Source organism: Oryza brachyantha, chromosome 5, assembly GCF_000231095.2.
Source record: "Oryza brachyantha chromosome 5, ObraRS2, whole genome shotgun sequence".
In the NCBI taxonomy this organism is placed as follows: Eukaryota; Viridiplantae; Streptophyta; class Magnoliopsida; order Poales; family Poaceae; genus Oryza; species Oryza brachyantha.
The window spans coordinates 3,611,744-3,634,400 of NC_023167.2; the positions used below are offsets into that span (position 1 = coordinate 3,611,744).

A 22,657-nucleotide genomic window follows, 5' to 3' on the forward strand; every position below is an offset into this window, starting at 1 on the left:
TTTCATTTAGTTAACTCTTGACTGCAAAAGTTTCTTTGTTCCCTTTTCAATTACGATTTAGGCTAGTGAAAAACTCAGGCTATTACAGAAGCCATGTATAGGTAGTTGGACCATCGACCTAGAGTGGCAACGGTGGCAACTGGGAGATGTGACAATGATGCTTGAAGTAGACGAAGAAGAACCCAATGACTAGAGATTACCAGTGCAGGCGATGAGGGTATCGATGCACGTGCAACGATGAAGATGATGAAAGTGACAAGGTTGTGGTGCGAAGGGACACACTACTACAAATCCACATCGATGCAGTGATGAGAAGTCCATTGGTTATGAATCCATGCTAAGGAGGATACCTCTCAGCACTACAACAACTAGTGGATGTGTGGACCATAGTTAGTAGCACTACGTCCCAAGGTGGGCGACATAGTAGCAGCCCAAAGCTTGATGGCATAGTAAACACGTAGTCGAAGATGATCAGCATAGGAATTGTCATAGCTTGGCACTTGAATAGGTGATCAGTATGTCGATGCGTAGGGCGGGATGACGAAGAAGAAACCAGAGTCAATGCTGATATCGGGGACACATATGTTGACGAGACGATGGCCGGCGCAAACCCAATCACCGATCAGGAAAAATAGATATATAACAGCAGTAGGCAATCATCACCACTCAACCCAACTCCACAATTGGCCTAGTTTGTGTCCTCCACCCCCTTGAACTCGACATGAGCAGTAGGGAGAGAATAGTATAGAAGGGAGAGAATGAGTCACGAGGTTAGGGACAATCAATGACCAATGTAAAGAGAAGCATGGCCACCTGACTAGTGGTGACGTCGCTAGCACCAACCCAATGCGGGAGGCTCGGGTGACAGAGGGGAAGAGGTCACCGATGAGAGCGGTGGTCCGAAGGAGATGATACGGGATCGAGGCGACAAGGCCCGCTGTGTTGGTGGAGATGGCTAGCCCTCGTGCGCCAGCGTGGAGAAGGTGTTCCAAGGGCAACGACAACCACCACCCAGAACGAGGTCCTTGTGGAGGCGGGGGTGAGACATGCAATAGTGGTAGTGCGGCATCAGCTAGCGGCAGGGTACATGGTGCCGCCTAGCGGGTGCGTCCATCAAGGGAAGGTGGTGACGATCGACCGTGAAGGCAAATATTAACCGGTGCTCTAGAGCGGAGCCTCCATGGTGACGGAGAGGAGTCCCCCCATGTGCTAGTGGTGGGACGGATGGAGGCAACCTGCGACGATGTAGATCTACTTTAGAAACATGAGATATAAAAACTTTTTAAAAAAACCATTTATCAATTCGGTTAGCATATGCACATAAGCCATGAAAAAATATGATAAAAAACACAACCTAAATCTTTGCAAAAATACTACTCCTAACAAACTGATCTCTTGCTATGCTGTCACTTGGCAGATTGCGCATAAAAAGATGATGTAGCAACAAAAGAAAATAGTTTGGATGCACTGCACTCAAGTGATAGATAGATGACGACGATGATGACTATGAACCGAAAGGGTGACTGTCTGACCATCCGGCCCCACCAAACCCCAGCGAGTCCCCACCTACTCCTCCCGAATCTCGAGGCGGATCGGACGGCCCATCTCCCACCGCCCCGATTCCCATTCGCACCGGAGGAAGCGGAAAGCGAACAAACATAAACCGAGCAGGCAACCACCCCAAACCCCACCACCCCCCCTGACCGCCCGCCTCGCCGTCTCCGGCGATCTCCGCCGCCGCCGCCGCCAATCCGAGCCCTCGGGCTCCCTCCCCTATCGCCTATCCCCTCTGGCGCTGGGCCGCTGATGCTTCCTATCCCATGGGGCCCTCCCACATTCCTCTCCCCCTCCACCGTCTCCTCCTCCTCCCGCCCCTCCTCATCATCCTCCTCCTCGCCGTCGCATCGGGGAACCCTAGCCGCGGGGGTTTCGATCGGGGGGACGCGGAGGCGGAGGCGTACTCGATCCTGACGTTCCACGACTACACGCCGCCGCCGCCGCCCTCGCTGCCGCCGCCGCCGGCGGCCCCCTCGGCGACCTGCGCCGGGGACCTCCGCGGCGTGGGCGACTTCGACACGCGCTGCGTGGTCCCGGCCTCCGTCAGGCTCCGGGGCCCTGGGGTGTACATCAGCGGGAATGGCAGCCTGGCGCTCGTCGACGGCGTCGCCCTCACCTGCGAGAGGCCGGGGTGCGTCGTCTCCGCCAATTTGTCCGGCGATATCCTCTTGGGCCGTGAGGCGCGTGTCGTGGCTGGGTGGGTCTCTCTTTCAGCTACCAATATCACGCTTTCCACCGATGCAGTCGTCAATACCACTGCGCTCGCCGGCGACCCGCCTGACAAGACCAGCGGCGTCCCTACTGGGACGTATGGTGACGGCGGTGGCCATGGCGGCCGTGGCGCTAGCTGCTATGTCAAGAAGGGTCAGGAACAGGAGGACTCGTGGGGTGGTGACATGTATGCTTGGGCTGAACTCAAGACTCCCAATAGCTACGGTAGCAAAGGTGGTTCTACCAGTGTCGAGAAGGACTATGGTGGTGGTGGTGGGGGTGTAGTGTGGTTGTTCGCGAGGGATATTGTGATGAATGGAACAATTCTTGCTGATGGCGGAGATGGTGGCACTAAGGGTGGGGGTGGCTCTGGGGGAAGCATCTATCTGAAGGCTACAGCTATGTGAGTATTTATAATTTATATTGAAAATATGATATAGTAACTTTGTTGGCTAATTCGAATTTGCATACACAATTCATACAATTATGACCATTGAAGTCCAAATTCAGGCCCTCTTGGCTCTTTTCACACTTTCAGATAAAGGGAACAAGAGTTTATTTGTTGAAGTTTTAATAAACCACGGCTCTTCCTGGTGTCCACAGTTCACATAACAGTAATTTATATCTTTTTCTTATTTCTGCTTTACCGTTAATTATGATACGTGTATAGGATTCGCCCAACATGCACTAGCTTGAAACTATACATTGGGATGGATGTAAATCTAAGCAATTTTTTTCTGTGCGGAGAATGGTACACACACGATTGAAACAGTAATCCCTCTGCCTGAAAATACTACTATCTCCGTTTCATAATGTAAGGCTTTCTAACATTATTTAGATTCATATAGATACCCATGAATTTAGACATATATACAAACAACATACATTGATTTATATGAATCTAAGAATAGCTAAAACATCTTACATTATGAAACGGGAAGAGTAAAACTTAGCTGGATGGGATATAACCTAGTACTACGAATCTGGATAGAGGTTCTATCCAGATTTGTAGTACTAGGTAATGTCCTATCCAGTGCTAGGTTTTAATATTTCAAAATGGAGGTAGTACATCTCAATCAAAATAAATCAGGACAAACTAAGGTCAAGGTGTTGTTAGTACCTAATAAGGATTTGAGTGAGCTTGTGTATCCTTATCGATTTATACGTGCCTAAAACTGACAGCTTCAGTGATGGGGCCAGAAAATAAGTCCAAATAGAGTAAATTTTATAAAACCCAGGTATTTTGGTCTAAGTATCACAAAACCTGAAAACCACATGGTTGTCAGCATATAGCACATAACTTTAGGAATTATGGTCCAATAGTTTCATAAAACATTAACCAATTTGACTTGTTACTGTAGCAAAATAAAATGATTAGCTTAACTTGGCTAAAACTTTTTACCCAATGATTGAAGATTTCATAATTTTTTAGAACTCATAATAAGATTAATTTTTTAGAACTCATAATAAGATGAATGAACAAACATTTGACAAACGGCATGCTTTAGTGAAACTCTGGGACCTAATTCCCGGGGCTATGTGCCACATGCCAAAATCCCTGTGGTTTATGCAACAAGGGCCAGAACACTCGGATTTATGTGAAATTTACTCTATAATTTGTAACACTCAAAAGATTGTATGTTGATACCTATATATTTGGGTTACATACACATCCTTCAGAAAGACATATTCATAGGCAACTGAAAAACAAGGGTTTGAACAAAATGCTATTTCCTCTATCCCAAAATAAGTTCATCTTTTTACTTCAAATTTGAACTAGAAGTATGAACTTATTTTGGGATGGTGGGAGTACTTAAATCTGCTGCAGATCGGATGCCTTAGTATAAAATTCCATAATTATGTCATAGTGACTATTAAGAGCAAGACTAACTAAAATCAAACAATACATTCCAAGTCTCCAATGTAGAAGGAATCAGCATACCCAAGAATTACCAAGAAGCCATCATTCATGCATGCGTTAGATTATAATGCAGATTGGCCTGAAGCCATGTTTGGACTTAAAAGTAAGCTGGTCTTTTGACAACCTTGTTCACTGATCTTTTAAAATATTAAATAACTACATATAATTTTGTTTAAATTTCAAATTTAGATTATTTCTAATAGTTGCCTCCCTCTGGTATTTTGTTGAAACAGGCAAGGAGGTGGCAGAATAAGTGCTTGTGGAGGGAATGGCTTGGCTGGGGGAGGTGGTGGGCGTGTTTCTGTTGATGTTTTCAGTAGGCATGATGACTCCCAGTTTTTTGTTCATGGTAATCTGCTTGAATACATTTTTCTTTGTGGACTATTTTGATCCGAGAGGCTTCCAGTTTTGTGTCATCACATTGAATTTCTAGCTGCTGAGGTTATATGAAATTTTTGTTTACCATCTTTATGTTACCCATATACTTTTCCTGCCAGCGTCAGAATTTTCTTTTCTGGCTTTCAAGATTGATTAGGTCAAGAGTTCTGCTAAAAGTTAAATGTATCGCTTGTTTTTACATACTCTACTTTTGTTCTGATTAGGTGAACCACTGCTGCACTGCATATGGTTCAGTTTGTTGTAGTTCATACGATATGAACTATTCTGGAAACCTTCTACAATATTATTTTTTTTGCAAGGACATTACATCAGAGCTTAAACAGGCTTCTCTTGATGTCAGTGAACATAACTTTTCTCTCCAAATTAGTTAGAGGTAAACATCAGGACTGTTAAACGTACAGAACCAACCAGTTTTTTCAGTAACATGTTCAAAGGGACACTGCTGTTTTGGCAGATTGCTAGTTTCATTTCCTGATATGGCTCCACTTTTAGCCCTCGAAATTTTCTCAAAGTCCATTTTTCACCCTGAACTACAAAACTGGTTATTTTTCGCCCTCAACTTTTAAAACCAGAAGCATGACACCCCCAAAACTGGTTTTGATCTATATAATAGTAGTTTAAAATGAACTGCGAGCAAAGTTCAAGGGCTAAGATGCACTTTATCCAATAAAAGATAATATACTTGTCGCCCATTTGTTTCATGCTGGCAAAGTATATGGTGGATTTGGCATTATCTGATCTAGGCTAGTTAGATGGTTATGGCACTTGCCCAAAGTTTCTAGTTGGAAGCTGGAACTGTAATTTGCTGGAAACCTTGAGATCTAGTAAGATTTTTCATAGGAAGATCATTATTTTCACCCATTCTACCATACCTATTTTTTGGTCTGCTATATTCTTATTTTGGATTTCATTTGATGAGGACAAACTATTAATGTTTGTATTATCTGTGTGGTTTGTACTTGGTTGATGCACAGGACATGGTTTATACAAGCTTATCAGCACACTACTTATTTGTGTTTGAACTATGATGCCTTAACAGGGGGGAGGAGCTCAGGTTGTCTGGATAATGCAGGAGCAGCTGGGACTCTTTACGAAGAAGTTCCTAAGAGTATTACTGTTAGCAACAATAACTTGAGCACACAAACTGATACAGTTTTTCTAGAACCCCCATACGATCCACTCTGGACAAATGTTTTTATCAAGAATCGTGCAAAAGTTTCTCTTCCCTTGCGTTGGAGTCGTATTCAGGTGTGAGGTCTAACATGAACTTTATACTTAACCCTTATTTTAAAGTCTATCCAGATTGCTTGTCTGTAAGGACCTCATCAGTTCCATTTTTTGTGGAGACGAAATCACTAAGACATTATTTTCTTTAAGGGGTCTAAGCCTTTTTTATGTTTCTTAATTTGATAGGACGAATGATGGTATTCTGGCAACTTCCATTAGCAGTTATCTAAAAGAAAACTATTTTTTGACTTTTTGCTGCATTTCTCCTAGGTAAATAACATGAGTTGCTGTCCCCTGCTATTGAGCTAATGTTCTGTCCTTATTGGGACTGATAGGAATAGGTCAACCGGGCTGCAGCTGATATTGGACTAGTATTTTCTTTAACTAATGTTTTTTCATTCTAGGCACTGTAGATATTTCAATTACCCTTTTTAATGTTTTCTGACTTTCAGGCTCAGGGGCAAATTAGTCTTCTATCCCGTGCTACACTAACGTTTGGCTTGACACACTATCCATATTCAGAATTTGAATTATTGGCTGAGGAACTTCTGATGAGTGATTCTACAATTAAGGTACTTATTTGCCTTTTCTTCATGCAATTATTATATTTATTTTGCACAATTCTAACCCATTACATGATGCATCTGCACCTCACCATTCTTAAATCATATTCAGGTGTTTGGTGCTTTAAGAATGTCTGTAAAGATGCTCCTTATGTGGAACTCTAGAATGTTGATTGACGGTGGCAGAGATTCAATAGTTGTAACTTCTTTACTGGAAGGTAGCAATTTGATAGTTTTGAAGGTATGTTATTGGATCAAAATTGCAGGATGCGGTGCTTCTCTTCTGCCTTTTCTTCCATATGATATATTTTGTTCGCATGATTGTCAGGAATCATCAGTTATACATTCTATTGGTAATCTTGGAATTCATGGTCAAGGCATCCTGAATTTATCTGGAGATGGAGATACGATTCAGGCACAACGTCTTATTTTATCACTTTTCTACAACATAATGGTACAATAAGTGCATTTTAGTTTGTTTATTCACAACCAGGCTGAATTGCTTTATTTTTTTTTTCACATACCTTCCTATGCTTACTTGCTTAGGCTCATTTTTATGAACTCAAATTTCGTTCGAGTTTGGATGATAAATGCCTTTGATGTTCCCTTAAATTTGACAAGCTGTGAAGCTATTGTGAGTTGTTACATGATGAAATCAGTTGTTTGCGTGATTCATCTGTACCATTCTTCATTCTGTTCACTCATTCATATCTCGTCTAACTCAATACACTAAATTTGATGTTCTTAACACATCTTTGAGATGGATTATGCTTCTGTTCGTAACTCATAATATACAATATTTTCTCCAACTGTTTAGATATAGGGTGCAGCTCTTGATGCATTTCCTTTCTCTTTTAGCTTGGATTTTGTATGCTGGTATGACTGTTGCAAGCTTGTGGTTTTGAACTTCTACAATTCAATCACCCCATTGTTTCTGTTAGGTGCTTCTGATCCTTTATATTATTCAGACTATAATTTATGAGCAATTCCATTTTAGGTTGGACCTGGAGCTGTTCTACAGGGCCCACTTGTAAATGAAACTAATGATGATGTGTAAATACTACCACCTTGCATTTTTGTGTTAAATACTTTTCTTTTTGTTATTCCGCCATGCGGAAAGTTTTAAATGGTTTCTGAGCTTTTATGTCTATACTAGAGCCCCAAGGCTGAATTGTGAAGATGAGAGTTGTCCTATGGAAATCTTTCATCCTCCTGAGGATTGCAACCTGAACACTTCATTGTCTTTTACCCTACAGGTGCACGCTTAATTTCCCATGTTCTCTCCATGCTGTGATGCTTCGTGCACACAAACACACACACACACACACACACATTACCTTGTCATTAAACATGTAACGCGTGGTAGCTTTTGGCATGCAGATATGCCGTGTTGAAGACATTGTTGTTTCTGGCCTTGTGCAAGGAACTGTGATTAATTTCAACAGAGCAAGAAATGTCACCGTGAGATCATCTGGGACCATTAGTGCAACAGGATTAGGTAACTTTTTGTTCTTTGCTAGCAAGTAGAAGTGCTACTAAGGTTCTGTTCAGCATTGTGGTGGTTTTTGAGAAGCATTTTATCTTTTTTCTACCCTGGATAAAAAAGTTAATTGGAAACACCATTTTCTTAGGCGATGATAGAGATTCTTACTGAAGTTGTTAAAGATTCCCATATCCAGATTGTGGCATTGCACAACGCAGCGCTGCTTTGCATCTCCAATCACAAAGTATTGATTAATTAAATATTTGAAAGGCTTAAATTGGCATGCTTATGTGACTGATGACCGTTATCCATTTGTCCTGTTACACTTATTTAATACTTCATCTGTCCTACCCCAAGTGAAAACTCTTGCAGCATTTCCAACACAGCAGAAATATACTAAAAATATATTGAATGATGAATTTACTGAAAATAATTTGGCGTTCTAGATGTTGCAACTTTTTTCTACAAACTTGGTCAAACTTGACGAAGTTTGACTTAGGACGAACTCAAAACCTCTTAAAACATGGAATGGAGTAACATGTAGCTTCTTTTGATATCCTTCTTTTCAGTGCAACCTTTTGCCAACTATTGTAGAATATAAATTTTATTTCTCCTCGCTGCAGGTTGCCGAGGTGGAATCGGACGAGGAAGAATGTTAAACAGTGGCCTTAGTGGTGGGGGTGGACATGGTGGTAAAGGAGGGGATGCTTTCTACAGTGGCAGTCATGCAGGGGGTGGAACTGCATATGGTAATGCTGATTTACCATGTGAACTTGGCAGTGGTAGTGGCAACGCCAGTACAAGTTATTCAACAGCTGGTGGTGGCATAATAGGTAACAGAGATAGAGCATATGTATCATTGTCAACTGTCATCCTCTATTAAGTTGTTACTCTTCATAGTTCTGGTTCTTACTGTCTTTCATCTGCACATTTCCAGTAATGGGTTCTTTGGAGCAATCTCTGCCACTACTTTCCCTAGCTGGTTCAATAGAGGCGAATGGTGGCAGTTTCACTGGTGTGGTGACTCATGCTGCAAATGAAGGACCTGGTGGTGGTTCCGGGGGCACAATTCTTTTATTTGTGAGGACATTGTCCTTGGAGAAGGGTTCTGTGCTTTCCAGTGCTGGTGGGGTTGGAAGCAATGGTAGTGGTGGAGGTGGTGGTGGCCGGATTCACTTCCACTGGTCTGACATTCCCACTGGAGATGACTATATTCCTTTTGCAACGGTTAATGGATCAATACTTGCAAGGTGCATTCTTAATTCTGATGCTTTCTTTTTTTGTTTTTCCCTTTGCTGTACTAGTTAGATTTGTTCATAATTCTACAGAGCTATTACATTTGGATACTTTGTGCTTGTGGATGTCCGTACATTTCTTGAGTTCAAGGGATTTGCCTGCCCATTACTTATCGATAAATATTTGCTACAGTTCTAATAGTTAGAATATAAGGAAACTAGGAGCAACTCTTCACCTCTCCCCTCCCCCATTTTCCTGAGCCTTGATTCTGTGTGCAGCAATGCACAGTAAGATTGGTAAACAGCATGCTGACTGTTCCTTTTGACCAAAATGCTGGCTTTTCTTTGTTGGTGCAGAGGAGGAATTGTTGATGGCCAAGGTTTTCCTGGTGAAAATGGAACAGTTACGGGAAAAGATTGCCCAAAAGGTCTTTATGGCACATTTTGCAAGGTAACTTGTTGCAAAATTGTGCTTTGCTATTTTCAAATTTTTTATTGAGATATTTCTAGCTTACTGTATCTGTGTTTAACTCAAGCATGACTTATGAACATAGCAGACTGCCCTACTAATTGTCATAATCGCATCACAACTTTTTGTCAGTTCAGCGGCCTGCCCTCCTACTTATTTTACTTACTTTGCTGCAATGGTTTCTGTGTCGCAATGCAGGCATGTCCTTTAGGAACATACAAGAACATTACTGGATCTTTGAAGTCCTTATGTTCTCCATGCCCTACAACTGAGCTCCCTCATCGTGCTGTGTACATAAGCATCCGAGGTAGTCATTGCTATGTTATCTTTTTATGCTAGAAATATGCATCTGAAGTGCAGAACTGCTGATCAAATAAATTTAACAACAGACAACAAAAACTTCAGAATTGTGGTGTCCAATCTACGAATACATATGTTGTTCGGTCTATAGTAATAAATTCTCTAAAGAGATATGGGCCTTTCCGAGTAGTCCTATATCTAATGGGATTATTTGAGGTTTATATACCACAAGTTCCATGGGCCAAGCCACCAGGATTGCCATGCTTTAACTGATTTTGCTGTGTTAGAATGTATTGGCTAGACTAGATTGCAGTTTGCATATAATTATTGTTTAAACTATATAATGAGAGTATGAAGCATTATTAAACTCTGTTCAATTTTTGTTAACTATCTATTGGTTTTACAACCTTAACATAATGTTCTAACCTTAGATAGTATTTTTGACAGGAGGTGTTACTGAGACCCCGTGCCCATACAAATGTGTGTCTGATAGATACCGCATGCCTCACTGTTTCACTGCTCTTGAAGAGTTAATATACACTTTTGGTGGACCTTGGTTGTTTGGTCTGTTTCTTTCAGGCCTTCTTTTTTTATTAGCCCTTGTTTTAAGTATCGCTCGTATGAAGTTTGTTGGCACTGATGAGTTGCCTGGACCAGCACCAACTCAACATAGCTCCCAAATTGATCACTCTTTTCCTTTCCTAGAATCTCTCAATGAGGTAGCTGAACATTCAATGGTCACAATTCTTTTCTTTAAGCTATGCTGTGATTGTTCTGTTTTTTCACTTAAATCTCCACTAATGTGGTAGGTACTGGAAACAAACAGGGCTGAAGAATCTCACTGTCATGTGCACAGGATGTATTTCATGGGTCCCAACACCTTCAGTGAACCTTGGCATCTACCACACACCCCACCTGAGCAGATTGCCGAGATTGTGTACGTAGATCTGTCCACAAGTAAATCAAGATAGTTTTTTGAACAAAATGCATTCAACCTTTGCGCTATCATTTCTTTTCCCTATTCCTCTTGTTTGCTTTTTTGCTGCAAATTTTACCTCTCTTTTAAGGTGGTTTATCTTATTGTTGTTAGGTATGAGGATGCATTTAACAAATTTGTCGATGAGATAAATGCTCTTGCAGCATATCAGTGGTGGGAAGGATCAATTTATAGTATCGTGTGTATACTTTCATACCCCTTGGCATGGTCTTGGCAGCAGTGGCGCAGAAGAAGAAAACTACAAATATTACGTGAGTTTGTTCGATCTGAATATGATCATTCATGTTTACGGTCCTGCCGTTCACGTGCACTTTATGAAGGACTAAAGGTATGCACTTTTCAGCACCATATCTTTGTTATGAACTTTAGTGGTCAAGTACGATCAATTTCATCAATTATCTTGGAATTTCTTCATTTGATTCAGACTTTTTAATTATTAATCTGTAAAAATATGTACCATCTAGTTACTGGGAATTGGTAAACAGCATCGTTAGACATCCACAATAACCAGATGGTCACTCTACTGTTAAGAAAAAAAAGTATGTTCAAAGTTCTAAAAGGCAGTAAGCCAGTAAGTGGTATTCATGAACCCACTTTGTAGGGATAATACAATCTACCAAACTTCTTATGTGGCTTAAGTTGTACAATGTTGGGCACCCATCCCTCTGGTCTTATATAGCTTTTTTGAGAACTCTGAGTCTAGTTGATTTACAAATATTTACGTGTTGATTGGTTGGTTTATGTGGCTGTGGCCTTATAGTGCTTGTTTGAGAGCACTGAGTCTAATTGACTTACAAATATTGCTGTGTTGATTCCCTGTGTATTATGATATTATTTGCAACTGTACCAGTACTAGAGAGCCAAAGCTTAATCTAGTATATGAATTTTTATATAATTGACAGTCTCATCACATCATGGATTGAGGATGCTTTCTGGTTTTCCAATTGATAGGTTGCTGCTACTCCAGATTTAATGCTGGGTTATTTAGATTTCTTTCTCGGTGGAGATGAAAAAAGGTCTGAGCTTCCGCCTCGTCTTCATCAAAGGTTGCCTATGTCATTAATCTTTGGAGGTGATGGAAGTTACATGGCTCCATTTTCACTTCACAGTGACAGTGTGGTCACAAGTCTTATTAGCCAGGTTGATTCTGGAACACTTCAAGCTGTACAAGATCACTAAGTTAATCTTTCATCATTAGCATTAACATGAAAATATTTTTATAGGGTGTACCTTCATCAATATGGCACCGCCTTGTTGCTGGATTGAATGCCCAATTGCGTTTGGCTCGCCGTGGAAGTCTAAAATCTACATTTCTTCCTGTACTCAAATGGCTTGAAACTCATGCAAATCCTGCTTTGAACACATACCGAGTGCATGTTGACCTTGCATGGTTCCAAGCTACAGCACTGGGGTACTTTCAATTTGGTCTTGTTATTCATTCTATGGGAGAAGCAGTGGGTAGTGAACTTCAAGGTGGCTCTGCAGTGAAATTTGATTTTCATGCACAGTGAGTCATTTGCTTTAGCTCTGCAAATTTTGTATTTACCATATCAAAGTTTATCCCAATGATTTGTACCATACTGTACAGATTTCAGAACACAAATGCTGATTCTCGACTACATCACTCAAGGAACAATGATGCTGTCATGCGTAAAAGAATAACTGGCAGAGTTCTCGATATTGACAACTTACGGATGCTCAAGGACAAGAGAGATTTATTTTACCCTCTTTCTCTTATCTTACACAATACCAAACCAGTTGGGCATCAGGTGACTTCCATTTTGCATATTTATCCTGACGTCATTTCAACCCCTAGTTTGGTTAATGATAGATCTACACCATTATGCACTTATGAAGGTTCTTTTCCTTTCGTGCAGGATCTTGTTGGTTTGGTGATCTCAATTTTGCTTCTTGCAGATTTCAGCTTAGTGTTGCTTACTTTTCTCCAGCTATATTCATATTCTATGATCGATGTGTTGTTGGTGCTGTTTGTTCTTCCTCTTGGGATACTGGCACCTTTTCCTGCTGGGATAAATGCTCTATTTAGTCATGGACCACGGCGGTCAGCAGGTCTTGCTCGTGTGTATGCGCTGTGGAATATTACATCATTGGTGAATGTTGTGAGTACTCATCTTTTTTGTATTTTAAAATTGCCACTTCATTTCAAAAGTTTATATTCCAAATATTGGGAAATTATATAAGTTTGTTGGCTGTTATCATTACTCGTACTTCCACAATCACAAGAACAGGAACACGCAGAAGCCTGCCTATGTCTTATCATAATATATCAAATGGTAAAACTAGGCAAAGGAATACTCTTTTCTCATAGCTTGTGTAGACAAAGCTTGTTAATATATACCTAAATTAACAATTCTGTTTTTTTGGTACAGTTTGCTAATGTGTTGAGTTAGGCAGTATTTTTTCCACCTATTGATGTGTCAAGAAAGCCTGGGCACACTCGAGCTCAGTAGAGCTGATCCTGATTCCTGAGCCCATTCCTGTGCTCAAACCCTTACACGACTCGTGCTCAAGTGCCATCAAGCTTGGTTTCTCTTGAAATATATTTAATGTGTTAACATATATATTTGGAATATCCCAGCCTAATATATTTTTGACATGCATTCATGAAATCCTTGGGGGTGATTGTTTGGCTTATTTAAGGAAAAAGCCAAACGGCATATTTGCAAACGAGAAATAATTTTTGAATAAAACTTTTATGTGTTCTTAGTGATGTAAAAGCCAAGGCTGAAAACAACAACAATAAAAAACCCCCTAAAATCTACTCTAAATTTGAGGTTAAAAATTCAAATTTTGGCTTATAAACATATGCAGAAGTGAAAAGATTGGGGGGGGGGGGGGGGTGAAGAGTCTTATTGAGTCAAAGTTTGTTCTAATGCTCATAGCAAGTTTAATCCTTTCCTTTATGGATGTTTTTAATCTATTCATATTCGATTCATCCCTTGCAGATCGTCGCCTTTGTGTGTGGACTTGTGCATTACAAGTCATCGTCCAAAAGGCATCCAAGCATGCAACCTTGGAATTTGGGCGGGTAACCATCTTTTCCTTCCACGTACTTGCAAAGCAATCTTAGGGCTTGTTAGTTCACGAAAATTATTGGGTTGAGTCACATCGGATGTTTGACTGGATGTCGGAAGACTATTTTGGCAATTAATTAAAAAACTAATTACATAGGGTGTCAAGAAACCACGAGACGAATTTTTTAAGTCTAATTAATCTGTCATTAGCACATATAAGTTACTGCAGCAGTTATGGCTAATCATGGACTGATTGGGCTCAAGGTTCGTCTCGCAAATTCCTTCCAAACTGTATAATTAGTTATTTTTTTAACTATATTTAATGCTCTATACATGTGTCCAAAGATTCAATGTGACGGGCGAACGTGAAAATTTTTGGGCACTAAATAGGGCTTTACTTGAAAGCAAATGGCATTGCTCTACTGCTCTACCATAACTGTTACAATCTCACAAACTCTGCCTCTTCTTTTTTTCACACAAGCCTTTGGTATTCTTGGCAGGGATGATACTAGCTGGTGGTTGTTCCCAACAGGACTTGTGATATGTAAATGCATCCAAGCAAGGCTTGTCGATTGGCATGTCTCTATCCTAGAGATCCAGGATCGTGCAGTTTATAGCAATGACCCAACCATATTTTGGCAGTGATTGAATTTATATCACTGAATTTCTCATTAGAGGTTTTGGCAACTCAAGTTTTTGGGAGTTGATAAAAAGGAAGGCTAGGGAATGAGTTGATTCTTTGTCAACCAGGCAGAGGAAGCAAAGTACAGAGTGTACATGCTTACAGATGCATGCTTATAGTCCATTGTTAACCTTGTGCAGTCTCAGCTTTGGTTTCCTTGTACATAAAAATGTTTATTTGATCCATTCTTTGTAGGGTTCGGACATCATAGAATTATAAACTTAACTGAGCTAATCATAGAGATGAAATGGTTGGGAAAAAGTGTTATTGTTTTAGACCCTTTTCCGAGTCTCCTGCCTTGATGTTGACATGGAAAAGAGCGACGCACAAGATATGAAATTTCTTCTTTCATTCAAATAATAATATGCTGAGGTAGACTGTAGCATCTAGCGGGCTGACTTTGTTTTCTACCATGTTAATCTTGTTGTCAGTAAATTAAAATTAAAATGCAACCTGTACCAATAATTACAGATGTATATAAGCTAGATATAATGTGCTCGAACTGCTTTTGGTCAGAATCTTTAGTGTGGTGAAGTTGTGGTTGAGTAACTCTAGCCAGGGTCGACAAAACCGTGGTTATTGCCACGGTAATGCTCCGCGGGAGCATGGTAACGGTGAGCCATGGTAGGAGCATATGAATTTAGGCTGAATTAAAAAAGAATTGAGGACATTTGAAATAAAAGAAATATATGTGGTAGAGATTAATTTGTAGTGATGTTTGGTGAAAGAAAAATAGATTAATAAAACAAATTTAAATGCATAAACAAAGCGAAACAAAAAATTGGTCAAAAAACAAAAAAAAAATGCTAATTGTGTTCTATATTAATTGTATGTACTTGTCACTTGTTAGGGTTAGGTAATCGTTACTATTTGAATTATCGTATGGTTAAGATTATATAAAAAATGAGCATAGTAGTTATCACTTGTTAGGTAATAGTTACCATTTGAATTATGTGTGGTTATACATTTACTTCATAGGGAGATGCATTTCTAGGGAGATGCATGTACGAAAAATGGATGGTACAACATTTGTGCTACTTGTTACTTATATTGTGTTTTACTCATATACTTTAAATACCACTTGTGTTACATATTAACTGTTACTTATCCATTGTTATATATATATAATTATTGCAATGTCCCTATTCTTTAAATAGAGATCATGCCTCTTTTTTTCAAATAACATGCCCTAACTATTACAACTATAGCATATTATTTATTTTCTATTGTTTTTTTATAATTTTACACTATTTTTCTGATTATTTTGAATTTTTGACTCTCAGATTTTACTCTTTACGGTTTTCTCCCAAAACCGCGCGGTTTCTACGCAAAACTGTGCAGTTTCTATGCAAAACTGTGTGGTTTTGGCCAACGAAACCACGGCTTTTGCCATTTTGAATTTAAACCTTTTAAATTCAAATTTGTCATGGTTTCCACGGTTTTTACAGTAGCTGTGCGATAACTGCAGCTTCGCCGCTGATCGGTTTGGAGGTCTCCGACGGTTTCGTATACCCTGACTCCAGCCATCAGATTCAACCGTTCAAGTCACGGTCGCTATTACTATGTACAGATGTATTGTTTGGTGTTTTATCTGCTCTAAGCCAAAGTAATTTAGCTTTTACTAAGTTTTAGAAAATAATTAACGTCTACACTACCAACTAAGTACACTATCAACATATATTTTATATTGGATTTTAATAAGACCAATTTGATGTTGTAGATGGTATATTTTATTTTCATAAAATTGGTAAAAGCTAGGGAAATAAACTAATTTGGTTGCTTCTCGAATTTGTCCAATCGTTTGCTCCTGCTTTATTGATTGAATCAAATTCAATGGAAAAAAAAATAACTTGGCCTTTTGTAGTATAGACTTGAAAATGTGTTAGAAAGGTTCAGCCCAAGAGTATGCTTGTGGCATACCACATATGTGGATGCGGTGCGGTGTGTGTGAGCGTCGTCTTTATTACTGAGGAAAATATTTTTTACTTGTGTAATCAATTGTCATGCTGACAAACTTATTAGACGGGAGTGAGTGATGCACTTGGATTTAGTCAATGCAATGAAATAATACGTGAATATCAAAAAGAAAAAAAAAGACTGCACGGTCACATACAATAATATTTTGACAAAATTAGTTGTACAGCACGAAAATTTATAATCCATAAATTCAATTTACTTAACTGAGCTTTTATCCTAATATAATTGTATTTCTACTACTTAGGAACTAAATTAGTTGGGAATTAAAAAAATAATACCTCTTATTAAATAAGAAGATGATATAAAATGAGAGGACTTAAGCACTGGTAAGATAAATAAATTTGAATATGTGATGATTGACGTGACTACTACTGCTGTATAAACTTAGGGCTCGTTTAGTTTGTGAAAATTTTTGGGTTGGGTGTCACATCGAATGTTTGATCAGATGTTGAAAAATTATTTTGGCGACCAATTAAAAGCTAATTATATAAGTTGTCAGGAAACCACGAGAAGAATTTTTTAAGCCTAATTAATCTGTTATTAGTACATGTGAGTTACTATAACAATTATAAGCTAATTCTAGAGTAATTAGGCTCAAAAGGTTCATCTCGCACATTACTTTCAAACTGTGCAATGTCCAAGGATTTGACGTAATGGGTAAACACGAAAATATTCATAAACTAAATAGGCCTTACTTTCTATGAGATATACATCTATCCTAAACAGAGACATTAGCGCCAAATGTTTCTCCGTTATTGTTTTTAGCATGCATTTTCCATCACTCGATGAGTGATATGTACTACTCTATCCGTTTTAGGTTATAGGTTATAAGTCATTTTGATTTACTTAAAATCAAACTATTTCAACTTTGACTAAGTTTATATAAATAAGTAGTAACATTTACGACCAAAGACACACATATTACGAAAATATATTCAGTTATATATTTAATAAAACTAATTTAGTGTTATATATGTTATTATATTTGTCTATAAATTTAATTCGACTTATGATAGTTTGACTTTGACCAAAGTCAAAATAACTTATAATATAAAACGAATGACTTATAATATGAAACGAAGGGAGCAGCACCTAACAGGCATTCAAACTCAATTGTCTCTTGATGCACAACTTCAACTTTTATGCAAATGCCCAATTAATTGTTCTCTGGCACAGGATGAACCACGTGATTAAAGCTAACCTCCCCCAAAATCAAAGCACGCGTTCGTTCGTTCGTTGCCAGCTCGAGCATCAGCAGCTTGGCGATTGTCGCACGGTCTGACGAAATCGCACGAAAGAGACGTCAAGCGCCCACAGCATTCCACGTCTCATCCACCATCAATTCCACCCTCCTGCCAACGGCAAATTTCCCCAATTGCATCGATTCCACAGGGAAACTGTGCTGAAATGGACATGGAACATCTCACTACTTGGCATGATCACATCTGCGTATGTTGTTGTCAACTAAACTAACACTGGTCAAGCCATAGTTAATAACCAATTGGTCGAATCAGCAAGAAAGGGATGGAAGAGGAAGAGAGGAGAGGAGAGGAGTCCATCTGGTTAAGAAAAGCAGCAGCACAAGTCGAGTAGAGGACAAAAGCCTGAATAGAAATCAAAAAGATTCCTTAGAATTGTCCTACCCTGTGAGCCCTGAACAAGAACAAGCCAAGAGAGACAGAAAAGGAACAAAACAGAAACAGAGATAGCAGGAGAGCGAGAGAGAAATTGGAGGGTAGTAAGCGCCAATTAACTTTGATAGTTTGATGTGTTTTCCTTTCTGTTCAGTTGCTTTGCTTTTCTCGGCGGTTTCGATGGCCGTGAGCTGAATCCGGAGCCTGACACCCCAATTTTAGCGGCTGCTTTGGCAGCCTAATTAGGGATTCATCGCAGGCAGGCAGGACGAATCGGCGAACTTAGTTGTTGGGGTTTGTTAGGGCTGGGGCGGGTTAATCTCCTCCCGGCCTGTTCGATTCGAGCCATGGAGATATAGCCAGCAAGCTTCTTTCTTTTCATGGGGCTGGAGCGAGCTCCCGTTTCTTGATGCAAGTTTCACCCCCTCCCAAGAACAGGTTGTTGATTCTTGGCCATCGTGATCTTGCAGTAAAAAAGTTGTGATTTTTTATTTCCTTTGCTCAAAGATTGGATTTTGATCGCTCTTGTTTGTGATCAGGGTAGAGAGATTGTTTCGGCTCCATTGCTGGTTGGTTGCTGCTGCAGTTTGCATGTGGAGAAGGTAGGGTGGTGGTGAGAGGGAGATGCCCAAGGTGGCCGGAGATGGCGGAGGTGGCCGGAGGAGTGAGGACTTGCGGGTTGTCTTCCTCAGGGTCGGCGCCGCCGTCACGCTCTCGCTGGCCGGACTGCTCCTCTCGCGGCGGCGGCCACGGCAGCTCCGGCTACCTCCTCCTCCCACAGGTATCAACCATGAACTCAGCGGAGGCAACGGAATTTTCTGAAAATCTGGAAAGTTCAAACGAAATTTGAGTGAATCGTTGCTGAATTTAACAATTTTTTTTAAAATTCAAAGACATTGGATTTTTCCTTTTTTGGTTGGTGGCACATCAGGACCCACCAATGGACCCAAAATTTCGTTCAGAAATTGTGAACCCTAGTGTTGTTAAAGGTCTTGTGCCAGCTGCTTTGTTGTTATTGTTTGCTACATAAAAGATTTTATGACGATTTGTTTCTTGATGTGTTGTAGGGTCAGATGATAGACATGGCATGAAGAGTGGAGGAGGACTCAAAGACGAGCTGAGGATCCTCAAGAATGTAAGGATCTTGTCTGCAGATAATCATAAATTAATGTGCATTTCATACGACTTTTGAATTGTTCATAATCCGGCTATATTTTCAAGAATCTCTAATCTGTCCATATCACATATGTACTATTTGGCGTGTGGACTTTTGTTTTGTTTCTAATTTCAACCTTTTTCCCTTAAATTTTTCATGTCACACTGCTCATTTATAACCCAGCTGACAAAATATAACTTGTGTTCAACTATTGTCTCTTTGTATTCCATTTTTCTTCTCCTATGTTGAATTTCTTTGGTTTTGTTGGTGAAGGAGGACACCAAGGCAAAAATCATCAATGGAAACTCTGTCCACACTACCACTACCACTACGACGACCACCACCACTGCCTTGGTCCCACTGCCCCCAAAATGTAGAACTTTTGCTGATGATGAAGGATTTCTCCTCCCAGAATTCAACGAAATGGTTCTCAAAGAATTTGGCCAAGACTTTGGTGACAACACAACCTCACCTGCAGCAAGAGTGATGGAAGAAGTTGCATCGAAAGAACGTCAAATTTGCGAGCTTCAAGATATGGTCAGATCACTTCAAGAAAGAGAGAAGACTCTGGAGCTACAGCTTCTGGAATGCTATGGTTTGCAGGAGCAAGATGCTGCGGTGCGGGAGCTCGAGAATCAGCTCAGGATCAACAGCGTTGAATCGAAGCTTTACACGCTGAAGATTGAATCCTTGCTGTCTGAAAATGAAAGGCTGCAGGCACAGCTAGCTGAAAGCTCAAAATTGGTTTCAGAGCTTGAGGCAACTAGAATGAAGTGCAAGCTGTTGAAGAAGAAGCTGAGACAGGATGCAGAACAAGCAAAGGAGAGAATTACCTCCCTTCAGCAAATGGTCGATTCTTTGCAATGTAAAGAGATTACTGAGGGGGAAGTCAGTGCTGAGGTTCAAAAGAAACTGAATAGGCTAGAGGAGCTGGAAAATGAGGCAAGAGAGCTTAGAGTTGTTAATTCAAGGCTGCAGCAGGAGAATGCACATCTTACCAGGCGATTGGAGCTCATACGCCTGCCCCCTGTACCCAAGCCCATCAATAGCATGGAGGTGAATCTTTTTACTGTTCTTGGATTGTGTTGTAGCTGGCGCTTGCTAATCAATTTTAATCATCAAACAGATGTGTTATTCCTCGGAATGATATGCTGTCCTCCATATTTGTTTTGCAAGATAAATCAATTGTTTCTCATGCGTGACTATGATTTTTCAAATGTTTTGTCAATGTTTTCTTGATATTGTGCTAATTCTGTGAGGAACTGAACAAGTAAAATTGGTTGCAGGTAAAAGCATTGCAGGAGGTTGATCTTTTAAGGCAAGAAAATGACAAGCTGGCAAAAGAGGCTGAACAGCTGCGATCTGACAGGTTTGCAGATGTTGAGGAATTGGTATATCTGAAATGGATCAACGCTTGCCTGCGGTTTGAGCTTAGGAACCAGCAGGCTCCATCAGGGAAGAATGTTGCAAGGGATCTTAGCAAGACCCTAAGCCCCAAATCTGAGCACAAAGCCAAGCAACTGATATTGGACTACGCAAATGCCGGTGTGGACGAGAAAAATTTAGATCATATAGAGTTTGGTTCAGAGTACTCTTCCTCACGAGCATCATCAGGTGAACCTGACGACGCGTCGATCGACGGCTCGTCGATGAACAAGCACAGGAATCCTAAGAAGAAAAGGTTCTTCTCAAAGCTTCGGAAATTGGTGTTGGGGAAAGAGAAGGAAAACAAGAACGCTCCTACTCTGGAGAGGAGGATATCCATTTCGAGTTGCTCCTTTGATGACTTCAATGGAAGGGAGTCAAATGACAGCTATTCTTCGTTCATGACAGAATCAGGTGTTTCTGCCAATCAACAGCATGACGATCACAGCCGTCGTTGGCATTCTTTGGACAGCCAAAGTTTGGTTCATCTCACCAAGGAGATCGCAGATGGAAGAAACATCCATCTTGGGGTCAAGAGTGCATCATTTGGAGAGGGGAGAGTAACTGATTTTGGCCATAGTTCTCACCTTGATAATGGTGAAGCTACAATACCTGAAGATGCTGAGATTCATAAATTTGCGGAGGCACTGAAGACATCAAGACCAGGCTCTAGGTCATCAACAAGGGCATCATCCTTCCGTAACTGATAAACAGATTAGCATAGGATTCATCTGCTGCAGAATATGCACTGCTACAGACTTATCTTCCTGGATGTATATATTTTCCAGTTCTTGATGGGGAATTTACTTATAGAAGATGCTACTGGAACAAAGCACACAAGCTTTATTCTGTGTGAAATGTACAAATACAATCAAGTATAGCAGTGTAGAGTACTAACCTATAATGTCAACCCAGCCCTCTACTATTGATTTGGGGTTGGCTTGTATTGTTAATTGTTCTACATACATACATACATACTTCAGTCCAGTTGCAAATATAAAGTTCTTTGGGCAAGTATGCTATGTGTGAAAACCTGACGTATTGCAACAGCCCAAAAGATCAGATCAGCTCAAAGCTGCTTAAATTTGATATGGATGTTTCAAATTTCCAATATAAACTTGAATTGGATTTTTAAATGTTAGTTGAGTTGAGACTTTGCTTTCAAAGGTCAACCGTCAGAGATGGCCGGTGTGGAGAGTGAGCTGAAGGTCTCCCCTAGCAAGAGAAAGGCGGCGTCTTTCGCCGGCGACGACGACTGTAAGCTCCGGTGAGCGAACCACAAAAAGGATTTAAATTTTGCCCTCTCCGAAGGGGATATGTGGGCTGCGGCGGCGCCGGTGGTCAGCGCGGTGGAGGAGAGAAGGCAGCCCCACCAGCACAGAAGAGTACACTCATCTTTTCATTAATACTTATAAGCCAATTTAAATTTTTAATCTTAAACTTAGAGTTGACTTAGATTTTTCTTACCAAAATTTACTTTTTATCCTTGACTTTTGCATCGCTAAAAATACGTATATAAAATATTATTCATAAATTATTTTTCGCTTACAAACATATACCGTTTGACTTTGCTGTCGACGGATACGTCACCTATCACTAAAAGGACAAAGCCGTTAAAATCCTAGAAAATTCGGTTCAACTAGGAGTTGAACCCAGAACCTTGCTGTCGACGGATACGTCACCTATCACTAAAAGGACAAAGCCGTTAAAATCCTAGAAAATTCGGTTCAACTAGGAGTTGAACCCAGAACCTTAAGTGCTACTGAGGCATTTGTAACCACTAGACTACAGACCCTTTCGCACAAACACACAAACAATCATCCCAGAGATTCATCGAAGATTATGCTGATTATTTAAACTTTTGTTGTTGTTCAATATAAAGTTTT

General features: G+C 40.2%; 2 protein-coding genes across 3 annotated transcripts; both read left to right on the plus strand.

Annotated features, from left to right (window-relative positions):
- The first annotated feature begins 1,711 nt into the window (after positions 1-1,711).
- LOC102713187 lies at positions 1,712-14,840 on the plus strand. Its single transcript, XM_006655001.3, has 22 exons — positions 1,712-2,671; positions 4,423-4,538; positions 5,628-5,836; positions 6,268-6,387; positions 6,491-6,619; positions 6,707-6,832; positions 7,376-7,431; positions 7,535-7,634; positions 7,759-7,876; positions 8,485-8,694; positions 8,799-9,111; positions 9,454-9,547; positions 9,764-9,872; positions 10,313-10,584; positions 10,675-10,802; positions 10,956-11,190; positions 11,814-12,002; positions 12,086-12,369; positions 12,451-12,631; positions 12,740-12,982; positions 13,829-13,911; positions 14,398-14,840. Exons 1-22 carry the CDS (start codon positions 1,821-1,823, stop codon positions 14,540-14,542), a joined length of 4,311 nt encoding a protein of 1,436 aa, XP_006655064.3. The 5' UTR covers positions 1,712-1,820; the 3' UTR covers positions 14,543-14,840.
- Positions 14,841-18,054: 3,214 nt separating this feature from the next.
- LOC102713466 (protein CHUP1, chloroplastic) lies at positions 18,055-21,740 on the plus strand. Of its 2 annotated transcripts, none has more exons than XM_015837898.2 (5): positions 18,055-18,628; positions 18,730-18,971; positions 19,258-19,325; positions 19,620-20,402; positions 20,633-21,740. In XM_015837898.2, exons 2-5 carry the CDS (start codon positions 18,815-18,817, stop codon positions 21,476-21,478), a joined length of 1,854 nt encoding a protein of 617 aa, XP_015693384.1. In that variant the 5' UTR covers positions 18,055-18,628; positions 18,730-18,814; the 3' UTR covers positions 21,479-21,740. The 2 variants fall into 2 exon arrangements, with proteins under 2 accessions (XP_015693384.1, XP_006655065.1); XM_006655002.3 differs by having other exon boundaries at positions 18,735-18,971.
- Positions 21,741-22,657: the final 917 nt, after the last annotated feature.

Coding starts and splice junctions, on each gene's coding strand:
- LOC102713187 (XM_006655001.3), top strand. CDS start 1,821: ATGGGGCCCTCCCACATTCCTCTCCCCCTCCACCGTCTCCTCCTCCTC. Junction 5,837..6,267: donor TGCGTTGGAGTCGTATTCAG/GTGTGAGGTCTA, acceptor TCTGACTTTCAG/GCTCAGGGGCAAATTAGTCT. Junction 12,632..12,739: donor CCAAACCAGTTGGGCATCAG/GTGACTTCCATT, acceptor CCTTTCGTGCAG/GATCTTGTTGGTTTGGTGAT.
- LOC102713466 (XM_015837898.2), top strand. CDS start 18,815: ATGCCCAAGGTGGCCGGAGATGGCGGAGGTGGCCGGAGGAGTGAGGAC. Junction 18,972..19,257: donor GCTACCTCCTCCTCCCACAG/GTATCAACCATG, acceptor GATGTGTTGTAG/GGTCAGATGATAGACATGGC. Junction 20,403..20,632: donor AGCCCATCAATAGCATGGAG/GTGAATCTTTTT, acceptor AATTGGTTGCAG/GTAAAAGCATTGCAGGAGGT.